This window comes from Sceloporus occidentalis, unplaced genomic scaffold, assembly GCF_023333645.1.
Source record: "Sceloporus occidentalis isolate IW3139 unplaced genomic scaffold, rSceOcc1.0.p SCAF_12, whole genome shotgun sequence".
NCBI classification, from domain to species: domain Eukaryota; kingdom Metazoa; phylum Chordata; class Lepidosauria; order Squamata; family Phrynosomatidae; genus Sceloporus; species Sceloporus occidentalis.
In genome coordinates this window covers 8684861-8706367 of record NW_028316992.1, presented here as the reverse complement: position 1 = coordinate 8706367, position 21507 = coordinate 8684861, and the positions used below count along the sequence as shown (strand labels likewise).

The window sequence follows — 21507 nt, the reverse complement described above, 5'->3', positions numbered from 1 at the left end:
GCATGCAGTGCAGCACGGGTGCCATGGGCGCACATACCATTCATTTCAGTCTAAGCTGAAAGCCGCATAACGGAAGCCTGCGTATGGTGCAGGCTGATTGTACAAGGACTATATGGGGAGGGCAAGAAAGCTTTGCCATTTGCATTTGCTTAATATGTATGGTGAAAATTTTTCTAAAATCTATTTTTTCCAATGGAAAACTTTCCACCCACCCCCTCACACTTACCTATAATTGTCTGAACTACTGTACTGAAATCAGCTTTGTTAGATGGGTTAAATAAGGATATAAACTTTTATTCTTCCAAGAAGACAAGCACCACCAACCTTGAGAGAATCAGACTAACAAATAAAGACAAAATCTGGTGAGCCACTGTGCCCACAGAATCATATCTGTCTTTTAGTAAAAAAAATACTATTGAACTAGTTCTACTGAATCAGATTTTTTCAACTAAATCAAACTGGTAAGTAGTAAAGAGAGTCAGTGAGGCACTGTACAGACAGCCTGTGGGTGGAGCCATGGCGCAGCGTTGGCACGCTGGACACCGTGACTCTGCCCCATTGAATCATGATGCCATGCGCCCTTCCAGACAGCACACGGCATCATGGCATGATTCCAGTGCTGCATCTATACAATGCAGCACCCAAGGGGTATCATTAACCTGTGCCGCCACGGCTATAGCGACTTGTAGAGGGCGGAAAAAGGAGCCTCTTTTTGCAGCTCTTATTTGCACTCTCCAAAGGCTGGATTGGGGCTGCAGCATGCAGTTGCTGCAGCCACGATCCAGTCAGTAATGAGGGACATAGCCAAGGGGAGGGGGCCATGGGGTCTGGACCCCCCCTTCCACCTGGGCGGCCACCTGGCTACATCCCTGCAGTAAAGGGGTGGCTCCAAGCCGCCCATCTGTACAGGCCATGAGTGAAGCTGAAGGTACTAATGCCTCAGCAAGGATGATTACCTGCTGATATATCAGGTACAGCTCAGTTTAGTTATTTGTTCTTAAAAAATATGGATGCAGTGATTTTTTAAAAAATGCTATTCTCTTTACGTTATTACAAGTATGTCAATACAATAATTTTCATATAAAGCTTGATTGTGTCTGAATATAACATTTAAAACAAATGTGCTAAATCCAATAACATTATTTAGAGCACGGGGAAATTTTCCAGTTCTACTTTCTCTGGGAAATCCACATCACTGGCATTAGGACAATGTTGGCCTCTGGCCTATGTCTGCCACAGGAACATTACCCAAAGCTGTTACTTTAAAAGCAAAGAAAACCAACAATTCATATGTCCAAACAATGCTCAGTGTTCTTCCTCCTTTATGTTTCAGTCCTGAAACTTGATCAGTAATACAGAAAGCAGCCATGTAAAGATATTAAGAAACATCAATCTGCCTCTTTCAAAATATTTTCATTTTAGTTTCAGCCAAGCATCCTAATAAGAACATAACACTGTGATGACAATTTTATGTGAAAAGCTTTCTCCAAGATTGCCATATATCATCTACCGAAATATTTGTCAGAGGAATCACTGTGAGATCACCAGCTTTTTTTCGAATACAAGGGGAGAGTTTATTATCACAGCTCAGCCTCAAACATACTCAAACATCTGGAGCAAAGACAGATCAACAACAGCCAACAGATGGACTCTACGCAAAATATCCAGGAGCAGAGGTCAAGATGAATGAAACCACTGTGCTGGCTTCAGAACTTGACTTCTAATCTTCTCCAGACTAAACATATCCAAACAGCAACTACATAATGTCGCAGCTTAGTGAAATAGTGCTTCAGTTTGGCTGTTAACAAATGGAAATAATTTCAACACACTATAGTCATTTTTTAAAACCTGCTTATATTACAAGTCCTAGCCAAAATGTGTTCTACTCCCTTTTTGGTATTTTCCTGCAGTGCTAATTCATTTCTTTAGTTAGGGTGGTAGAACCAATGTGGGATGGAATATCCACCACCCACACTAAAGAAATGAGTTAGTGTGTGTGTGTGTGTGTGTGTGTGTATGTGTGAATGTGAGTGTGAGTGTGAGTGTGAGTGTACGTGCACATGCGTGCTTGGCTTTCTTTAAATAACTTTATTGTCCTTTTTCCTTCTTGCTGCAAGAATTTTATTTGGCACTTACTATTATTAAAAGAGCTAGGAAAACGTTTTGTTGATCAGAAAGCAAAAACAGAGGTACATTTCATTTCTCATTAGAGAACCATAAAAACTTCTAAAAATGTGCTGGTCCTCCCCCTCTTTATTTTCCAGCATGCCTTTACCGTCTTAGGCATTCTTCCAAGGTCAAAAGGAGCAAATAAGCCATCATGTATTAATTAAATTTGTTCATAGAACTACTGTACTACCTGCTCTTCAGGGACTCTGATAAAGAATCGAGAGTTCTCCTTAACTATGGATATCCTTAAGTGAAGATAGCAGAATGTGGCTGACATTCTCACAGTTTTCTGGGCAGAACTAAACAGTGATGTCACTTTAATGATTTTTAAAACTTTTTCTGCAGTTTTGAGAGGGTGGGGTAAAACTGACACATTTTCTGGTAGTTTTGAGCAAGCAATTTGGGGTGACAAAGTCACCCAGGGATTGCTTTTGAAAAACAAAAATAAATTGGTGTGCAGGGGCTTGGAACATGTCTTGGTGGTTTCCAGGAGGCACAAAAAGGGATCCCAAGGCAGCCTGTACTTTCTCCACATCCGATCTATATCATTCTACCTTGTAGTATTCATAATCATCTCCGATAACAACACAGGCACATGTGTTAGGAATGTGCTCCCAATAATGGGATTACCTCCAGCCTAAGATGCATTCACAATTCCAAACATATAGCTGCAGTTAATGAGGTTATGAATTATGGATTTGGAACCATAAGTTGGTTCTACTGTCATACACAACAGCCTAAGCAGAACATGCAACTGAGGGAATAGTCACACCTTCAAGATTCACATCTAGACATGAGATTTGAAGCAGCATGGAAGACCAAAGATGTTGTTCACAGCAGTCGGGACTATTATATAAGAAACTTCAACACAATATCTGGTTTGAAAATGATCTTGTGGTAAAGATCTTGGGATTTTTACAGCAGTTGCTATTGAAATAAGCTTCTGGGGGTCTTTGGAGGACAAGGTTAAAATCAGGCCATCTGAGGGTTAGGACCTGATGCTAGCATTGATGGTCTGCTCACATGTCTCTCCTAAAACCTGCTCTTTTGAACCATTTTCAGGTATTTGTCAGATTAGTAAAATGCACATTTGAGTTCAAGATGCTGGAGCCAATTATCGCCGAGGCTGACTGAACAACCAACTTTGCCTCAGGTGCTGAAAAGAAGTTTTGAAACCATGACCTACCAAACCTATAGTTAGTCATAGGTGCCAAGGCTTTTTCCAGGAAGATAGCTAGATTAATAATTCCTTCTGCCCTGATACATTACTCTTTGGCACTTAGGGAGACACTACGCTATGTTTCTCTCTCAAATGTGACCATATCTGTCACAGGCACTCACTTTTCTTGTCAATCCACTTTAAACAAATTAATACCCAGAGCATGTTCTGTTCTGGAACTGGGTGTAGTTTCAGGCCTGTGAGTTCATTTGGTGTTTAATATTAACACACATTACTGCTATAAGACAAGCTTTATTGGTGGTAAATGATGCAGCAGATGGTACGCAGCAAGGAATCAATTTAGCTGTTTTGCTGATGAGTTCCAGTTCTACCATCCAATGGTAGAACTCGGTCCTTAAACAATGGATTCCACCCAGGTTATTCTCAGCCAGTAAACTATTTTAATAGCCATAGCTGGGTATGCAGGCTCCTGAGCTGGTGTGTACCACCCCCACAAGCAAATGAAAAATGAATTCCCAAGGATTATAATAAGCAGAAGCAAAGAAAATCAAAGTATGCAAGTGTGATCCTCCCCACCACCATAGCTATGAGTCCTGGCAGGTTAACAACAGAGAAAATTCACTCCTAGAGTCTGTTCTCAATTTTCATATCTTTTTCCAGCTTCAAACTATCAAACATATGCAAAAAGTGTGAAACAGGTTCACTAATACAAATCAACCTTTTCTGTACCACTAGATAGCTGTTACCATTTGTTGTCAATGTGGACTCCATAACCCATCAGTCTGGTAGCAGTGGCCCAAATCACTGATCTGAATCAACAATGCTCAGGTGGAGGGAAAATAAACCAAGCTCTTCTCTCAACACAATAAAGACAAGGATGAGACTTCAGTATAGAAATCTAATCCAGTATAAAAATCAAAGAATGGAACTCAGATAAGATCATAATCAATGCTGTCTCTGTAACAGTTGTGACAAAGAAAATCATTTATTTTAGAAATTTCTACACAATATTTCATTTTAAAAATCCCAGTGCAGGTTACAATATGGGAAAATGCTTGCACTAACTCTGGAGTATGCAGGGAACAAATCATTCTACTTAAGGAAAGAAAGGTTCAGCAGATTTCTGCATAGAACAAGAATATATGTATGGAACCAAAAAGGCTATGAAAATTGTCTGATTGCATAGCAAACTCATATAGTCTGAAGTGTTTTACACCACAATGACCGCATATTATGTTGACAACACATTTGTGCCAGTGTGTACTCTGGAAACAATAATTAAGAAGTATGGATGAAATTTGTTCTCAATTTAGAGATCTTATAAAATGTATAGGGACAAATTATTTCACGTGGGATCAAATGCTCACTAGCTGCACTATATTTGATTCAATATATACCACTGTAAAATATACTGTATGATAATATTGAGATAAAACTGTTATTTAGCAGCATTGGCATTCTCAACTGAGTGAAGGGAAAGACTCCAGGGAAGGCCGATAAGGAAATATTTGAAACAGTTTAAACGACACATAACCTGAACACAGCTGAGCAGAAAGCATAGCTGTACAAAAGGAACTATTCAAGAGGATAAAGGAACAGGACACAGGAAGAAACTGGGTAGAAAAGAAAATGTTGGAGCTGACACCAAAGTTGTCTGTTTCAGAGACTGGGAAATGACAGCATCTCTGATAGCAACAGCGAGTCTACCAAGTTAGGGATGATATGATGAGTTACTGTGTTCTGCTGGGAAGAAATGTGCTCACAAGTGGTTTTGCCAGACTTTTAAAAGATGCTTTTAGTAAACCATAGTCACAAAACAAAAAAAGTTAATATTTACCCTTTGCTACATCTCAGTTGGACCAGGTAGATCATAATCCCCACTGCTTTGTAAAGTCATTCACAAGCAGCTCAAAAACAAAAACAAACTGCTGTACAGATAAGAGGGTGCTGCTGAAGGTAAATATTTTGTATTTATAGTCAGTACAATCTTATCTTAAAATGACTAACTTTTACAATGATGTCATATAAGTTTATAAATGAACAAGAGTTACTTAAGTTGATTTTAATGTTGCTGTGTATGTATGTAACACCAGTAAAGCCTAAGCATCTCCTGATGACATCTAGGATACATGAGAGGAGAATCCCAGGATAAAGGGTGAATGGGCAGATATCACCAGGAGAAATAACATGATCTGAAAACCAACAGTTGGTTACTTTCTCAGTCTGGTTACTCTTAACCAGATGTCAACACAAAACACACAGATTGTTGCTTACTTTGGTTGTTGAAGATGCGGAAGTGTTGGCCACAAGGGTAGTTATCACATCGCTGTTCACCGTGGTGCATGCAACAGTGGCTGGGGCATGTAGCCGTGAGGGCACAATTGGCACAGGCAGAAGCCCTGGTCTGTTGTTGCTATTGCTGTTCACTGTGCTGTTGCAGTTACTGTTGCTCACATGGTTCCCATTCGTGCTCCATTCCCGGTGGTTCCAACCCATGCGATAATCTCTTTCAAACCGGCTGTGGTGCCGTGACATCTCGGCCACGGGCAGTTTCCTCCTCTTCTCACAGGGATTTTCAAAGAAGTTCTATCAGAAACCAAAGCAAGAAACAGAAAAGTTGTATTAAATTAAGCTTGAGAAAAGAACAAGTTCTGTTGCTAAACCACCAAGGTTCATTTTCTTTGCTTCAACTCCTTGGCCTGACAAAGTAAAAGAATACACTCGTCCCTCCACATTTGTGGCTTTGACTTTTGCAGATTTGATTATTCACAGATTTTATTAATATGTTCTCTTTAGGAATAGCTAGGTCCTCCAGCACAACTCTATGGTCAACTTTAACCAAAAGTCGCACTGAAAGACTTAAGAGATTCCTAGAGAGAACACTAGGCATTTGTAGCTCCTCCAGTGCAATTCTATGGTCAATGTCTGGCAGATGTTGACCACAGAGTTGCACTGGAGGACCTAGAAATTCCTAGAGAGTTGTTCTTTTAGGTAAAAACATAGTGTTTTTGTTATCTGTGATTTTTCCACATTCACAGCAGTCCTCTGCCCCTAACTCCAGCGAAAGTGGAGGGACGAGTGTAATCCCATTCTGCAGCTGGCTTCAAATTGCTTTTTCAAGAAGACCTAATGAGAAATCAGAGAGAGGGGGAGAGAGAGAAGGAGAGTAAACAAATGCAGGATGGATTCGTGGTGGAGAGAATGGCCTGCGGCCCTCTAAGGAGGCTCCCCAAACTGCCCAGTGAGATATAAAATGACAGTTTACAGACAATGAAACACCACGCCTGAAGTAATCTGCCACTTGAACTCTCAATGAGGGATTAGCTTCTGACAGCAGGATTATATTTCTAACAGTTTCCTAAAAATACTGTGTTAGGATCTTGCAAAAAACAACAACAACCCAAAAACGGTTCCCATGGCGTTTGGGAGAAGTAGCAAACTATAGGAATAGTGCAAGGGGCTAAGTACTCATTCATGGTTTGTTCCTTTTATTCAGAAACAATATGAAAAGCACAAATTACTAATGGCAGAGAAATATTCTTGATTTAATCATTAAAAATATTCTTGATTTATCATTAAAAATAGTCTAAATCTTAGACATATTTTGTGGACCTTTTTACAATTTCATTTTTGGCAACAGTAAAATGACTTCCATGATTTTTAGAAATTACTGGCATGCACTGTATTTGGGCTTTTCCTACTGATATCAGAAAAAGAAACTTGCCAAAAAATATGGGGCTTGTTTTTATATACCAAGGAAAGTGATGTTTGAAAGTAATGATTTTCCTTTCAAAATTCCTAAAGTTTAATTTCCTTTCTGGAAAAATCAATTGTTTGCCAGTCTTCTCCCCCTACCTTTCTCCCACCCCCACTCATTCTGACTTTGTTCTATTTAAAATAAAATAATGCTGTGTTGTAGTTATCTAATGTGAGCTTCTGATTTCTTTTTATATCCAATTCATTTTGATTCTGAGGTCATATGCACAGGTTAAACGGAACATTCAAACTCAGTCAAAACCAAAGCAAAGACATTTGTATTATTCTCTTTGAAGCTTTATTTTTTTTTTTAATAAAGGAAAGAAAATGTTACAATATTTCCCAATGGAACACCTCAAAGTATAAGGAGGACAGCAAAAAAGGAATGATGGCATATTCCACATACTATAGAGAGATCTACCTTCTCTGTAACAATCTCCCCAACCATCAGAATGCTCACTGAACCTAGTATATTATTTTAGTACAATCAACCCTTCTTATCCACGGATTTTTTATCCACGGAGTCAAGCATCCACAGCTTGAAAATAGTCAAAAAAGTATAAATTTCAAATAGCAAACTTTGATTTTCTATTTTATATAAGGGACACCATTTTACTATGCTATTGTAGTTAATAGGACTTGAGCATCCATGGATTTTGTTATCCATGGGGATCCTGGAACCAAACCGCAGCAGATAACAAGGACCGACTGTATTTTAGTATTTTATAATGTGGTGTTTTATCATTCACTTTTTGTTGCATATGTTCTAATGTACTGCCCCTTTGGTGGAAAGGGTGTTATAATGGTTGTACTGTGGGACTGAGAGAATGTGACACGCCCAAGGTCATCCAGTGGTTTCCTTGGCTGAATGGAAATTTGAACCCTGGTCTCTTGGAGTCTTAATCTGACACCAAAATCACCACACCATGCTGCCTCACTTCAACAGTTGATTCAATGGGTCAACTAGACACAGTTGGGGCTAACCAATAGGATTTAGGCCAATGGATGCTAAAGGGCTGAAAGAAGACATTTCCAGTTTTGACAAAATAGTAACCTATTTCTCAAAAGGCGAACAACATAGGATTACAATCTCCTCCTTCCTGCTTTACCATATCAGTGTAGCTGGTGATACAACCCAATCTAGATTCTTCTTTTCTGCCAAAACAACAAATACTTGTACAGAAAAAGTGACAATCTCCCCAGAATAATGAATTAAATGGTATTTGAGATGCTCTGCTCCAAGTACATTCCATAGAACAGGTCAGAAAAATGATTTTTTTTCTTTCTTTTTTTTTGCACTACAACTCCCAGAAGGGCTCTACTGAACTCATCTCTACATAATCGATGACACCACTGCAGGCAAACAAAATAATACATTATCCGTCCTCCAAGCCTGGCAATTTATAAAACAGTAATTATTTATTTTACTGTTGTAATGGAGGTGCTCTTATTTCATGTAACCAATAAATCCTTTTGCACTTTTCAGAAGAAAACAAATTGCAAAGCTGTTCTCTCCAACAAATCAGCCACCATTAAGAATGCTTCTTTCTTTTTTCTTTAATAAAGATGTGTTACCCTTCTCATGAACTCCTTCAATCCCTCTCCTCCTCCAAGGAGCAGCAATTTGGACTGTGTATGCAGGACTGAAGCCAGTCAATGGTATTTTATATTACCGATATAGAATGTCTCAACCACCATTGGAACCAATGCACAAAAGAAAAAGTTGAACCTGTTTTTCAGAACTGATCATCTTGGCATGCCTTTACCATGAATGTGATCTGCACATAAATTCCAGACAAGTGCTGCTGTTCTCTTCCTATGCTCACTTCTAACAAACTTGTTCTGCTTTATGACAGCATAATAGCTGGTACTACAGTTAGCACGCACACAGCGAAATACGACAGCAACATCACAGGGTTTTGGAATTACACTGCATGGAAAATGAATAAGGGAGCAGCATTAGCATTTAATATGTTGTGCAGAACATTTATCACAGTCATCTTCTCCCAACCAAACCACCCCACAGTTCACTCAGTTGCAGGGGTGCTATTACTTCATCATTTTAGTTTAGATATGTCGCTTCACATACTTTGTCTTTGGGGATTCTTAAGTCTGTCTTTGAGGTTACAAGTACAAAGGAAAAATAAGCTTTTATATAATCTCTGTGTGTGTGCGCGCGCGCATGCGCCTTCAAATTACCTATCAATTTATGGCGATCCCATGAATTTCACAGGGTTTTCTTAGGCAAGAAATACTCAGAGGTGGTTTTGCCAGTTTTTTCCTCTGACACATATCTAGCCTATAGCACCTGATATTCATTGACAATCTACCATCCAAGTACTAACCAGGGTTGACACTGGTTAGCTTGCAAGATCAGATGGGATCTGGTTCTTTTTATGAATTTAGTCCCCCTTTTAGATAATCTAGAGCTGAACGATTGTGTTTCACAGGCTAACAGAGGTTCAGTTCCTTCCAGTGACTTCAAAATCAAGTGTCACCTCTTTAATATTTTCCTTTATAAAATAAGACTACTGTTTACAAATGAAACAGACGTACAACAAGCATATTACTACGAAACTGCTTTTACAGAAATAGCTGCTTTGTTAAAAAGAAGAGGAGAAAAAAACACCAATGCAATGATAAGTCTGTACATTTAAGATAAGCACTTACGTTACTCCGAAAGTTATCAAACCAGCTGTTCTGACAAGCCCTATTTTGTTTGTTTAGCAATCAGAGTAAGATTTCCACAAAAAAGGGAGGAGAGAGCAGCCTGCAATCAGATCTAATGCCAAGAACCACATCTGATAACTGTGAAAAATATCTTCATACATAGGCCGACATCATTTCAGAGAGATGTTAAGAAGACGAGTGGATGTAATTTTATCGGAGAATCCCACTGCAACCTAAAATAGGTAATGCTAAAGACTAAGATATTACATTTGCACCAAATGTGCTAATATTTACAGATACATGGGAATACTTTTATTCTAGGACTGCAGTGGCACATTAAAGCCAAATAAGTCTGCTTTTTTCTTCTTCTTAATATTGTAAAAAGGGCATATTGTGAAGTGTCAGATACCTCTATATATGTTGAGTTACAGATTTTATTTAAACTAAGAAAATATTCAGTTTTAACAAGAGACTTTTTAAGTTACATACTGTCAAACAAGGGACATTGGGCTCAGCCAGGTCAAAATCAGTTATGCTGTTGTTGTGCATCTCTAGCTGTTAGTATTTGCTTGGTAATGTATACAAGCAATTTTGTGATCTCTATAAGCAAAGAAATATATTTTTGTGTGCATTTCTCATTATTACTGTTTGGAAAGTCATTTTCAAAAACACGAAACCATTTTCTGGGGCTAATCCAAACACTACTTATACTTTATTACTTCACCTTTTTTCTGAGGTTTTTACTGGAACATTTTTTAAATGAACTAATAGCAGCAGTCCTTGGCTGCTGCACAATTCTAAGCTCTATTAATGTTAATGGGGCTTGCACCAGTGAAGCATTTCGAGGATTGGTCAAATGAAACAGATAGCACTAGTACAATTATAGTATTCCCAAATAGCTCAACCCATTTTACTGTATAATTACAATAATAAGCTTAAGACCAGTATGTGAATGAGATGTTAGAATACATAGCCTGATACCCAACACTAGGGAGAATAAACTCCCTCTAAACATAGCTACATTTCTTTCTGAGTAAACATAAATATGATTTTACTGCCAGTGACGTCTTAAAAAGACACGAAGAATGCAAAGGAAACCATGTTGCAAAAATAAAAAAAATGGTTTATTAATTAAAAAATGAGACTGATCCTGCAAGCCTCACATTTTATGCAAAAAGAAAAAGAAAATCCAAGCACAAAAGCATGTTACAATTTATCTTATCTTCTACACTGATAAAAATCCAATGAGTACATCAAGACTACATCTCAGTGACCTATGCACTTTACTGAGCACAAGTGAGTTGGCCACAGAAAGAAGAGTTCTTAATCAAACGTAAAGGCTTTAATGGGTAGGATATAAGAAAAGCAGCTTCGTCGTATACAGGATGAAAGCTCTTTAGAGGCAAAAACTAAATTCCACTTTAGTGTGAACATACAGTTACAAATCCATAACTGATCTGTATTGAGTAAAACTATGTAGTCTTACTGTTACGCTACAACAGTAAGCTACAACACTGTCCACCTTAAGAGCCAGCTGCCCAACTAGAGAAGGAAATCTTCTCAGCTTCCAAATGGGGAACAAGGAGGTTGATGTTTCTACTCCTCTTTGCCAGTGAGCAAGGAAGCAACGATCAGAAGAAGGACTCCCGTCAAAAGTCCCTTTTCCAGCCTCAGTCACTAATGTGAGGAATGTGGAAAAGTAATCTTCCTTGTACCTTGATCCAGCGGCTGGTTCTTATGGTGGACTGAGAGGCTGGGTCAGGACATGTTAGTTACATAGATATAACTATATTTCCACGATCTAGGAAACTGGTGATTGTTTAAAACATAAAATATCAAAAAATGAAAACATAACTGATTATTAGCTCATAAAGAATCATTGGTTTTATCACTCAAATCTTAATGCAGAATTGTTCCTAAATCCCTAATAAATTAGTATATATACAAGGTGAGCAGACGTCCTAACCGCTAAGGAATACAAAGCAATACAAAGTGTAGGACATTCCAGAAAAATATGGGGCATTACCAAATAAAAGCTAAAGACACTCATATAAATGTAAATGCATGATAAGGTCAGGCTCAAAATGGAGGACGTTTTGAAATTCCTCCTGGACAGAAGGTTGAAATGTAGTACGTACATGTCCTGGAAAAGGAGGATGTTTGGTCACCCTAAGTATACATTGATCAACAAATACACACTCCTAAGGTTACTACTTAATAAATTAAACCTAACATAATAACTTAATACATAAAATTAAACCATTACACAGAACTTGCATAAATGATCCATGTTACCCCAGCAATTAAAAACAAAACCACCATCACAGCAGCAATAACACTTAAATTGGGCAAACTGATATTTTTTCTAACATTGTCAGGTCTGTGATTATATATACTAGCGTCAAACTCAGATCAAGACAATAATAAATAATAAATAAAACTTTTATTTTTATCCTGCTTTTCTGTGATAAAACAATCAAAGACAACAACCCGAAAAGGATATTGCAGAGGTAGAAAAGCTGAAGAAATGAGCAGCAAAAATGATTTTTGGAGCTTGTGCATCTTCTTTACCAAAAACAAGCAACTCCTCCACCCCAAAATCACTCACACAATATCTGGTAATTTTTGTCTAGAAGGGCATGATGCAGATTTATAAAACCACACATCCTATGTAGAAAGTGGGTAGGTAAATAATTGTCTCTCCTTTTAATAATATTAGAACCAAACTAAAGCTGAACATTGGGCAATTCATCACAGATAAAAGGAAGGATTTCTTCAAACTACATGCAATTAATTGATAAATTTGCTTCCACAAATGGTGGTGATGGCCACAGGATTAGATGGCGTTAAAGGGGGATTAGAAACAATTGTGAAGGATTGGTCTATCAATTGCTCTTAATCCACTGCAGAAAAGCGAATACTGTACAAAATGGACCTTTCCTGAATCTAACTAGGGCTTTCCTTATGTTCTTACCAGTTGCTTTTTATTAACTACATTAAGTCCTGCCTTGTCTCCATGGAGCTCATAGAATCATACATAGGGCTCAATCTCCCTTCTGTTTGATCCTGAAAACAATCCTACAACATAAATTGGCCTGGGAAATTTTAATTGTCTCAAGGGCAGTTACAGATGGGTAGGGATTTGAACCTGAGTTTCTACAGTACAATGCAGTCATGCTTTTTGCAAGTTCTTCTTATGCTGCCTGATATGGGGAACAAGCAGTTGTTCTTTTCTTCAGTATGTCAGGAACCAGCATCATACAGTATCTGTCCTTATTCACTACAACTGCTGCTTTCTTTCCTGGAAAGAAAGCAACTGATGACTTGTGGACTGGCTCCTGTCCATAAACCACCACTTTGAGTAGCACTGCTCTAAACCACACAGACTTTCAATCTTCTGTTCTTATAGAACTTTGGCAGCTTGGCAAAAGAAATATTCCTTTCCTTCTCTTTCTCCAACAGCCCCTCTCACCCTGTCACACATGTATGCATATGCCTGTTTGTCTACCTAATCTATATATCAATATCGTAACTTTGTCCTTCATTCATCCTTCTTTCACACACATGAGTTTTGCATAGAATTCCATTGCATATTCATATCAATCTAGGTTTCAGAAATCTGTTCTTCTCCAAATTCAGTTGAACTTCATCTCCCATCAGTCTTATCCCACACAGCCAACAGTTAGGGTTTATGGAGGTCATTGTCTAAGGCCATCAGAAGGGCCAAATGGTGGCCAAAACTATGATGTGCAGCCTGACTGAAACCATGAAGTACCAAGTCAGTTAGGCCCAATCTATTAATATGGCAGGAATATCTGAACCTCCCTGACTCCCTCGTGTCTTATAGTGTCTGACTACACTTAAACATGCCAATTGTTTTTAATCAAGCAGAGTTCCTTCCCATCTTTATTTGTCTGACTTTGAAATCAACTGGGAATCCAAACTGCAGAATGCTTCTGAACTATAAGTACTGTGAAAGGCTGTGAAAGGTCGGTGAAGCACTGTGGAGCATTGACAGATAGACAACAAACAGATCCTACCAACCATTCCTTACTTCAAAGGTATTGCTTTTCACTGACCTACCTTATTAGCGAGCTGAACTTCTTAACCGGGGTTTCCAAAATGACTTTATGCTTCCCCTGTAACTTTACAATTATAAGACTATTTGGAAAATAGATAAAGTAAAGCCCAGTTGATAAAAGCATGGCTCAGATCAGGACAAATTTTCTAAAAAATTGAAGGTCTGTTGAGGTTACTCCTCCCTTTATTTATTTATTTATTTACTAACTATTTAGCATCTGGCATTACTTTTTGGACTCTGTGTTGCTGCTGGCAACATCCCAAGATATAGTCTCTAGCATTTACAGAGGCCTCTAAAGAGGATGAGTTACATGCAGAAGCTAGGGATTTCTATGTGTCATATTCACACTATACAGTACTCAGGATGAAAGGAACTGCTCACAGGACCAGTAAATCTACCTTGACAGTGTCCTGTTCAAACAAATCTTTTGTCATAATCTTCATCCCAAAAATGTAACCAGGAAAAGTCCCCTTAGAAATCTATCCATATACTAAAGTACCTTGAATTGAAACATTCTTGCTCTACTGGTTGATTTATTAAGTCATTCATGCCCCTGGCAGTATGTCCGATAACTCAGGTCTACTGTGGACAGACACAGCAAACAATTTAGTGCCCTCATCCATGCAAACTCTCCTTCTCCATCCCTCCCTCCCTCCTGTTATTTCTGAGCTTGTCATTGTATTGCAACTTTATTATTTAATATGTCTATTTTTTCTCACTTCCTTGTGTATCCATCAAAATGCACACACCACCACCACCAGAAGCATCTAATCTTGCAATGTAAAAGTTTGTTGGACACAGTGAAAAGGCCCATCTAACATTATATATCCAACAATGATCATTAAGATACTTCTACAAAGCCCACATGCCCTAGTGCAGTAAGTCCTACCGATGTTTTGGATTTCAGTTCCCAGAAACGTCAGCCCCTCCGGCCAATGGTCAGGGATTCTGGGAGCTGAGCTTAAAAACATATGGAGGAACAGAGTTTGGGAACAACTGCACTAGAGAAAAACAGCAGCCTTTCCTTCATTTGCTCTCAAGTATCTGATTTTCAGAGATATGCTGCCCTTGAATCTGGATGTTCACCTTAGCAAATGAAGCTAACATCTTTTGGAAAACATTTCATGCACCTATTTAATCATCTTTTAAAGTGATCATGACCTCTTGTGGCAGAGAAGTCTCTTTATTATTTTATATTTTATCTGTCTGAAATTTAATCAATGTCACGGGGTATTGATATCTAGTACTGTATGAAAGCCATTCTTCTCTTTTATCTATTGACAACAACCTGTAGAAACCCAACAATATCCAAAACACACCTTGTTCTGTATCTTCATAGAAAAGCTTCACAAGAAAATTTTCTCCAGATTAGAATATGGTTTTAATAACTACCTTTCAGATATACAGATAATATTTTACTGTTTTTCTGTTACTGTATACTGCAGAAAAGACATTCTACCTTAAACATTAGGAAGAATGTCCTGACAGCAAGAGTTGTTCAACTGTGGACCACACTCCCTCAGAGAGTAGCGGATTCTCTTTCTTTGGAGGTCTTTAAACAGAGGCTTGATGATTCCAAGTATTACTTTGAATTAAAAAAAATATTTTGAAGAGAGATTTGATTTCACACCAAAAGTTTACGGTGTATATTTTTCAGGACAGACATTCAGAGGAAACCTCTATATCCATTCTGTATTTATTTTATTACATTTTAAAACTGCCCAATAACCAAAGCTCTCTAGGCAGTGTACAAATTAAAGACACAAGAGAGGTCAGCAATAAAACAAGTCAGATAAAAGCAAGGTAATAGCAGCGGCAAGACATAATAAAAACATAAACAAGAAGTAAAACTGACAGCAGAAATAAACACCGTGAAGATCTAAAAAGTGCTATTAAGCTGCCTGGCAAAATAAAGAAATCTTTGCGTGTCTGTCTGTGCTTTCAAGTCGCCTGTGGACTTATGGAGACCTATAAATTTCATAAGATTTCCCTAGGTAAGGGATACTCAGAGGTGGTTTTGCCAGTCCCTTCCTCTGAAATACAGCCTACAGCACCTGGTATTCATTGGCAGTCTTCCAACCGCTAACCAGGGCTGACCCTGCTCAACATCCAAGATAAGATGGCATCTGGTGCCTTTAGGGTATTTACCTTTTGTTCATACTACTGGTATGATGCACTGGAGAGAACATTTCACAGACAAGGCATTATCACCCCATAAGGTCTGCTCTTTCTTCTAGGGATTCATCTTGCCTCATCTGGTGGAGGAAGCAGTGGAAGCACCATACAATGAACCTTCACTTCAGGACCCAGGTTAGCTAGAATAGGAGAAGATGCTTCAGCTTTGAACCTGGCCCCAGGGAAAGTACTGGCATCATGAGATCACATTAGCCAGCCCTGTTTTTGACTAGCTGCTGTTTCTGAACTGTTTTCAAAGGCAGATCTACACGTACTGCACTAATGCAATAATCCACAGAAATATATGGAGATCATAGGATGGTATCATACTGATTAAGCCTACTGGCCCATGTCGCCCAGTACTGGCAGCTCTGACTGGTAGGAGATCTCTAGATTTTCAAGAAGGATTCTTTCCTAGCACTACTAGAAGATCTTTAGTATGCCCTGGTGGTTTCCCACGCCAGAAACAACTGGGCCAACTTGCTTGGCATCTGAAATCAGAAATCAGAAGAGATCAGACATGTTCATGATGATCTATTGCTATGATGGTTACCAAAACATTCATAATTATGACACGGCTACTTTTACAGGTAGGGTGAAATCAATGCTTTTAAAACTGTGTACTTACTTAACTCTTATTTAAATCTACATTTGTGGCCTAAAGACCCTAAGGGCACCAGAACCATCTGATCTCTGAAGCAAAGCAGGGTCAGCCCTGAGTAGTACTTGGATGAGAGACCACTAATGAATACCAGGTTCTGTAGGCAATATTTCAGAGGAAGAAACTAGAAAAACCAACTCTAGGTATTCTTTACCTAAGAAAACCCAATTAAACTCATCGGATCACACTTCCAAGTCTTCTTCTTATTTTATGACTGCAGATGTCGGTGGTCATTGTTTTTGTTTTCTTAATGTTCAGCTGTAAACCTGCCTTTACAATTTCTCCCTTGACTTTCTTCAATAATCATTCCAAGTCTTTGCTATTTTCTCTTAGTCTGATGTCATCTGCTTATCTTAGGCTGTTGATGTTCCTTCTTTCAATTTTCATGCCTTCTTTTTCCGAGTTTAGTCCTGCTTTATGTATGAAGTTTTTCTCATACAAGTTAAACAGATAAGAGTGATCCATAGTTTCTCATGATCTTTACAATCAAATGCTTTGCTAAAGTTTATAAAGTACAGTCTGATTTTCTTTTGAAACTTCTTAGTACATTCCCAGCATATCTTTGCTATATGATTCCTAGAGCCTCTTCCTTTCCTAAACCGAGCTTGGACTTCTGCCATTTCTTGCTCCATATATGGTAAAAGTCTTTGTTGTAGAAATCTGAGTGTTATTTTGCTTGCATGGGAAATTAGTGCAATGGTCCAGTGGTTACTGGTGTCCCCTTTATTGGAGATAGAAATGTATACTGACTGTTTCCAGACTGTGTGCCATTGTTTTGTCTTTCAAATTTGTTGACAGATTTTAGTTAAAACTAGATTAGATTCTGTCTATGTAGCTAGGAGCAGCTCTATTGGTATTTTGTCTGTTCCTGGTGACTTATTTCTCTCAGGTGCTCTGAGTGTAACTCTCACTTCGCTTTTTAAAACTGAAGGCTCATCCTCAAATGGTTCTTCTTTCCATGAATCTTTTCATCTCTTTTACATAGTTCCGTTCATTTATTGTTTTCCATCATCTTTTTATTTCTTCTTGGTCATGTAATATGTTCTCTTGTTGGATGCAGGACATTCCCCACCCCCCTTTTTTGGTTTAAAATTGCCCTTGCTTTCTCCAATCTAGTTGAAGGAGTTTCTTTTTTTCTTTTTTTGTTGTTATTGTCTTGTGTTTCACTGTATGGATTATTACAGTAGTTCTCCTTGTCCTTTCATACAAGTCACTGAATAGTGGTTTTCAGGGTCCTGGCTCTATTCCTATCATCTTTTACTTTTGCTTCTTGTCTGTCCCTAACTGCTTGAAGAGTTTCATTTATCATCCATTGAGGTGTCTCTTTCTTTTTGACTGCAGAGAGTGTATTTTTGCATTCTTACCAAAACAATTTCCCCAGCTTCAGTCCAGAGTTGTTCTGGCTCTTGGTCAATTTTAGACTTAATATTGCAAATCTTTGGCCCAGTACAGACAGGCAAAATGTGGCATGGTGGCGACGTTACTAGGGTTATGGAGTGCGCACCATGCAGATGCTCCCTAACCCTAGTATATACTGGCAGAGTCAAAATGGTGATGCCCTGTCTACATGGGCGCCGCCATTATGATGTGACGGACGCATAGCGTCCACACGTCGTGCTGTGCTTGTGACGTAAACAGTATGCCATTTGTGCACTTGGGTGTCACAAGCGCAACGCAAAAAGAACCCACTTTTTACGGGTTCTTTTTCCACCGGCAGGAAACCTGGCGGTTTGGCGGCTGAGGCTTCCCTCTGGCAGAAATCCAGGCACTGGCAGGCCTCCTTTTTTGGGCGGTCTGTATCCCACCTATGTCTTACATTATATTTTACAGTTCTATGGGGAAGTTCATCAGGTTGTATTTTGACACATGGTGGGTTTAGTGTTCCTCTTTAGCTTTACTCTAATTTACTCTAATTCGTGGTCTGTGCAACAATCTACTCCTGGCCTTGATTTTGTGGAGAGAATGAAGCTTCTCCAACTTCTGCTTCCAATTATGTCATCTTTTTGATCTCTATATTGAGTATGAAGTGATTTCCATGTATAGTCTTTTCTTGGGCTGCTTGAAGAATGTGTTTGCAATGAGGACATTGTTGGCCTCACAGAATTCAGTTTCCTACTTCATTTCCTGAACCCAGATCAACTTTTCCTATGATCTTTTATTCTGCTCTATTTTCTAATTTTGCATGCCAGTTGCCTATGATAAGCAATAAGTCCTTTTTTTTAGTGTGTGATTGATTTCTTCTTGGACTTCCACAAAAGAAAGCTCCATTTTTTTATGTGTGCATACACATATATGCACAATATTTACCTGTGCATCTGTGCATGTACTTATGTGTGTTTGACAGTTGTTATATGTGACAACTGAATGAAGTAGCAAAGTGGGTTCTTGCTTTATGGACCAATGCTTGTCATTTTAACATGTATAGTCAACAGCTTTATTCCTAGTTTGTGCCAGTGTGCAGTTGGCTATTATCTCTACATACCACATATCACAGATCATTACCTTTTTATTGATCTGGCCACCCTCTTATTTTTAGTCAAACATGAAGGGGAAAAACAGTACTGATTTTATCTCCCAGTTACTCTTGCTTTAACTTGAAATACAAAGCCTGAAGAACAAGAGGGTCAATGCAAACTGCCTTAATGAAGCAACATCACAACCTCTACTGCTAAATTAAGCATTTCTCATGTGACTCAAAAGCACTTTCACACATTGTTTTTTTTTTAAACAATCACATATGACCACGCCACTATTTTCTTTATGCCAAAGCTGTAAGACTTGTCTTTTAAATATTTACTAGCATATTCATTATTTGAAATTACAATGATTAAACTTCTGAAATCCTCGTTATTGTAGGTTTTTGTACTGTAGCATTTCTTTCTGAAACCAGAAATAAAGGCCAACTATCTGTTTCACTTAGTTTGCCATTTGTTTGAAGGGTGCTCAGTACTTTCATGGATCAGTGGACTTTTATTCAGAAGCTGAAGTGTTATACCCTAGAAATACCAGGTTTGGAAATACTATATTTATCCTGAACAAGTTTTAAGTCAATTGTGTATTTCATTTGATAGAGTGAGGCAGCAAGAGGCTATAGGAAAGAGCAAAGGGTTTCAGTATGCTCCCTAGTTTGGGACTGTGCAAGATCACCGGCACGTTCTCTAGGGTTTGTGCTCCCACATGTGAAACCCATGCTAAATCACAGGTGGAGAATGTTTTTGAATGCTGTGAGCTGCATTCTCGCACAAGGGAAATCTCTTGAGGGCTGAAGACCAGGGGTGGGAGCTCTAGAATCAACAGCAGATAGAGCCAATGCTAGCAGTGGAGCCAGACTCTCTGTTTCTCCTTCCTTCCTTCCTTCCTTCCTTCCTTCCTTCCTTCCTTCCCCTCCTGTAGAGGTAAAAATCACTGTAAAGGGTGCTTTAAAAAAAGTGCTGCTCTCCCCCCCCCCCCCCCCCGATCTCTACCTCCCTATTTCTTTTCTAGAAATTTCATATGTCTTGTTCAGGGATGCCTTACCATACCGAAAACAGTGGTTTCATCCTTTTTATAATGGACCATACTTTCTTATAAGTCATCACTTCATCCACTGTTCCTCACCCATCACAGATACTTTTATAAATCAGGAATGCCAATGTTCAAGCAAAGATATTACTTATCGCCATTCAAAGGTTTTTGTTCATGTCTTCAGGGCACACAACTTGAAATCTCTAAACTGTCAGTGATTGGTCGCATATAACTATGGCATCCTAGCTCAATCAGATCTGACAGAGTTTGGACTTGAACAGACAGGCCAAAATGAAGATGTTTCGGGTCACCTTGGAGGTATGCTATTTAAATGATACATGCGTCCTAAGAGGCCGGAAGTCGCACCAAACTGTTATGCAGTCTAACATCTCAAGAGGCCAGAAGCTGCACCAAAGCTGCGCTCCAGTCCTTAGGAATGGAGCAAGGCTTTGTCATGACTTCCGGCCTCTTAGGATGCATGTATCATTTAAATACCATACCTCTATTGTGACCTGAAGCAGCTTCATTTTGGCCTGTCTGTTTGGGCCCTCAGTCTACAAAATTTAATGCAGTCTCATCACAATAGACTATTAAGAGATTACACTCTCTTAAGGAATGTAATGGATCTCTGAACACAAGAAAGAGTTCTTCTAGATGCAATTATTGTGCAGATGCAATTATTGTGGAGTGCAGATGCAATTATTGTGGAGAATAATTTCTTCACCATTACTAGCACCATAGAATGAGCTCTCAGATGGATGCTAGCCTCTTACCACTGCCCGTCATATGCCAATAATTCATTGACATACATGTAGCATATGAAGGGACTTAAGAAGTCATGCAATCAAACTGACTATATAGAATCAATATTTCCAATATCTCAAGGAAGCCACTATATCTTTGTCATCCACGCCATTGTGACTTCAAATGTCCCCTCAGCCAGGAAGAAGTTCCCCTCAAACTTCCATAACCAAAAACTTAACTACAATTTGAAATTATGTTTAAACTAATAAAACTAGCCATACTCCTCAACCCACCTGCAAGGGTTGCCGCACCAAAAATAGAAGATGGTTTACAATGCTGATGCAATACAAAACAAAAGAGAAGAAACCGTAATTTATTGTTTGACTGTTACCCATTTAGAAGCTCTTGTTCTGGTTTGATTCTATGGCTCAAAACCATGGTTTGGCTTCATGCATCATAAATGAGAACTGTCTTTATTTCTGTCTTTATAGCTTAAAAAGGATATTTTTGGTCTTGCCATTTTAAGACAGTAAAATTAGTAAAAATTCCAGCAATGCGTATACAAAG

At 38.7% G+C, this 21507-nt stretch overlaps 1 protein-coding gene across 3 annotated transcripts in view; it reads right to left on the bottom strand.

Annotated features, from left to right (window-relative positions):
* KLHL29 (kelch like family member 29) overlaps positions 1–21507 on the bottom strand; it is a 477994-nt gene that overhangs the window by 301182 nt on the left and 155305 nt on the right. For all 3 annotated transcript variants that reach the window (XM_089477918.1, XM_089477917.1, XM_089477919.1), the window contains one exon: positions 5624–5935. In XM_089477918.1, coding sequence (XP_089334044.1) covers positions 5624–5884 — 261 coding nt within the window. In that variant the 5' untranslated portion in view covers positions 5885–5935. The remainder of the gene's footprint in view (positions 1–5623; positions 5936–21507) is intronic.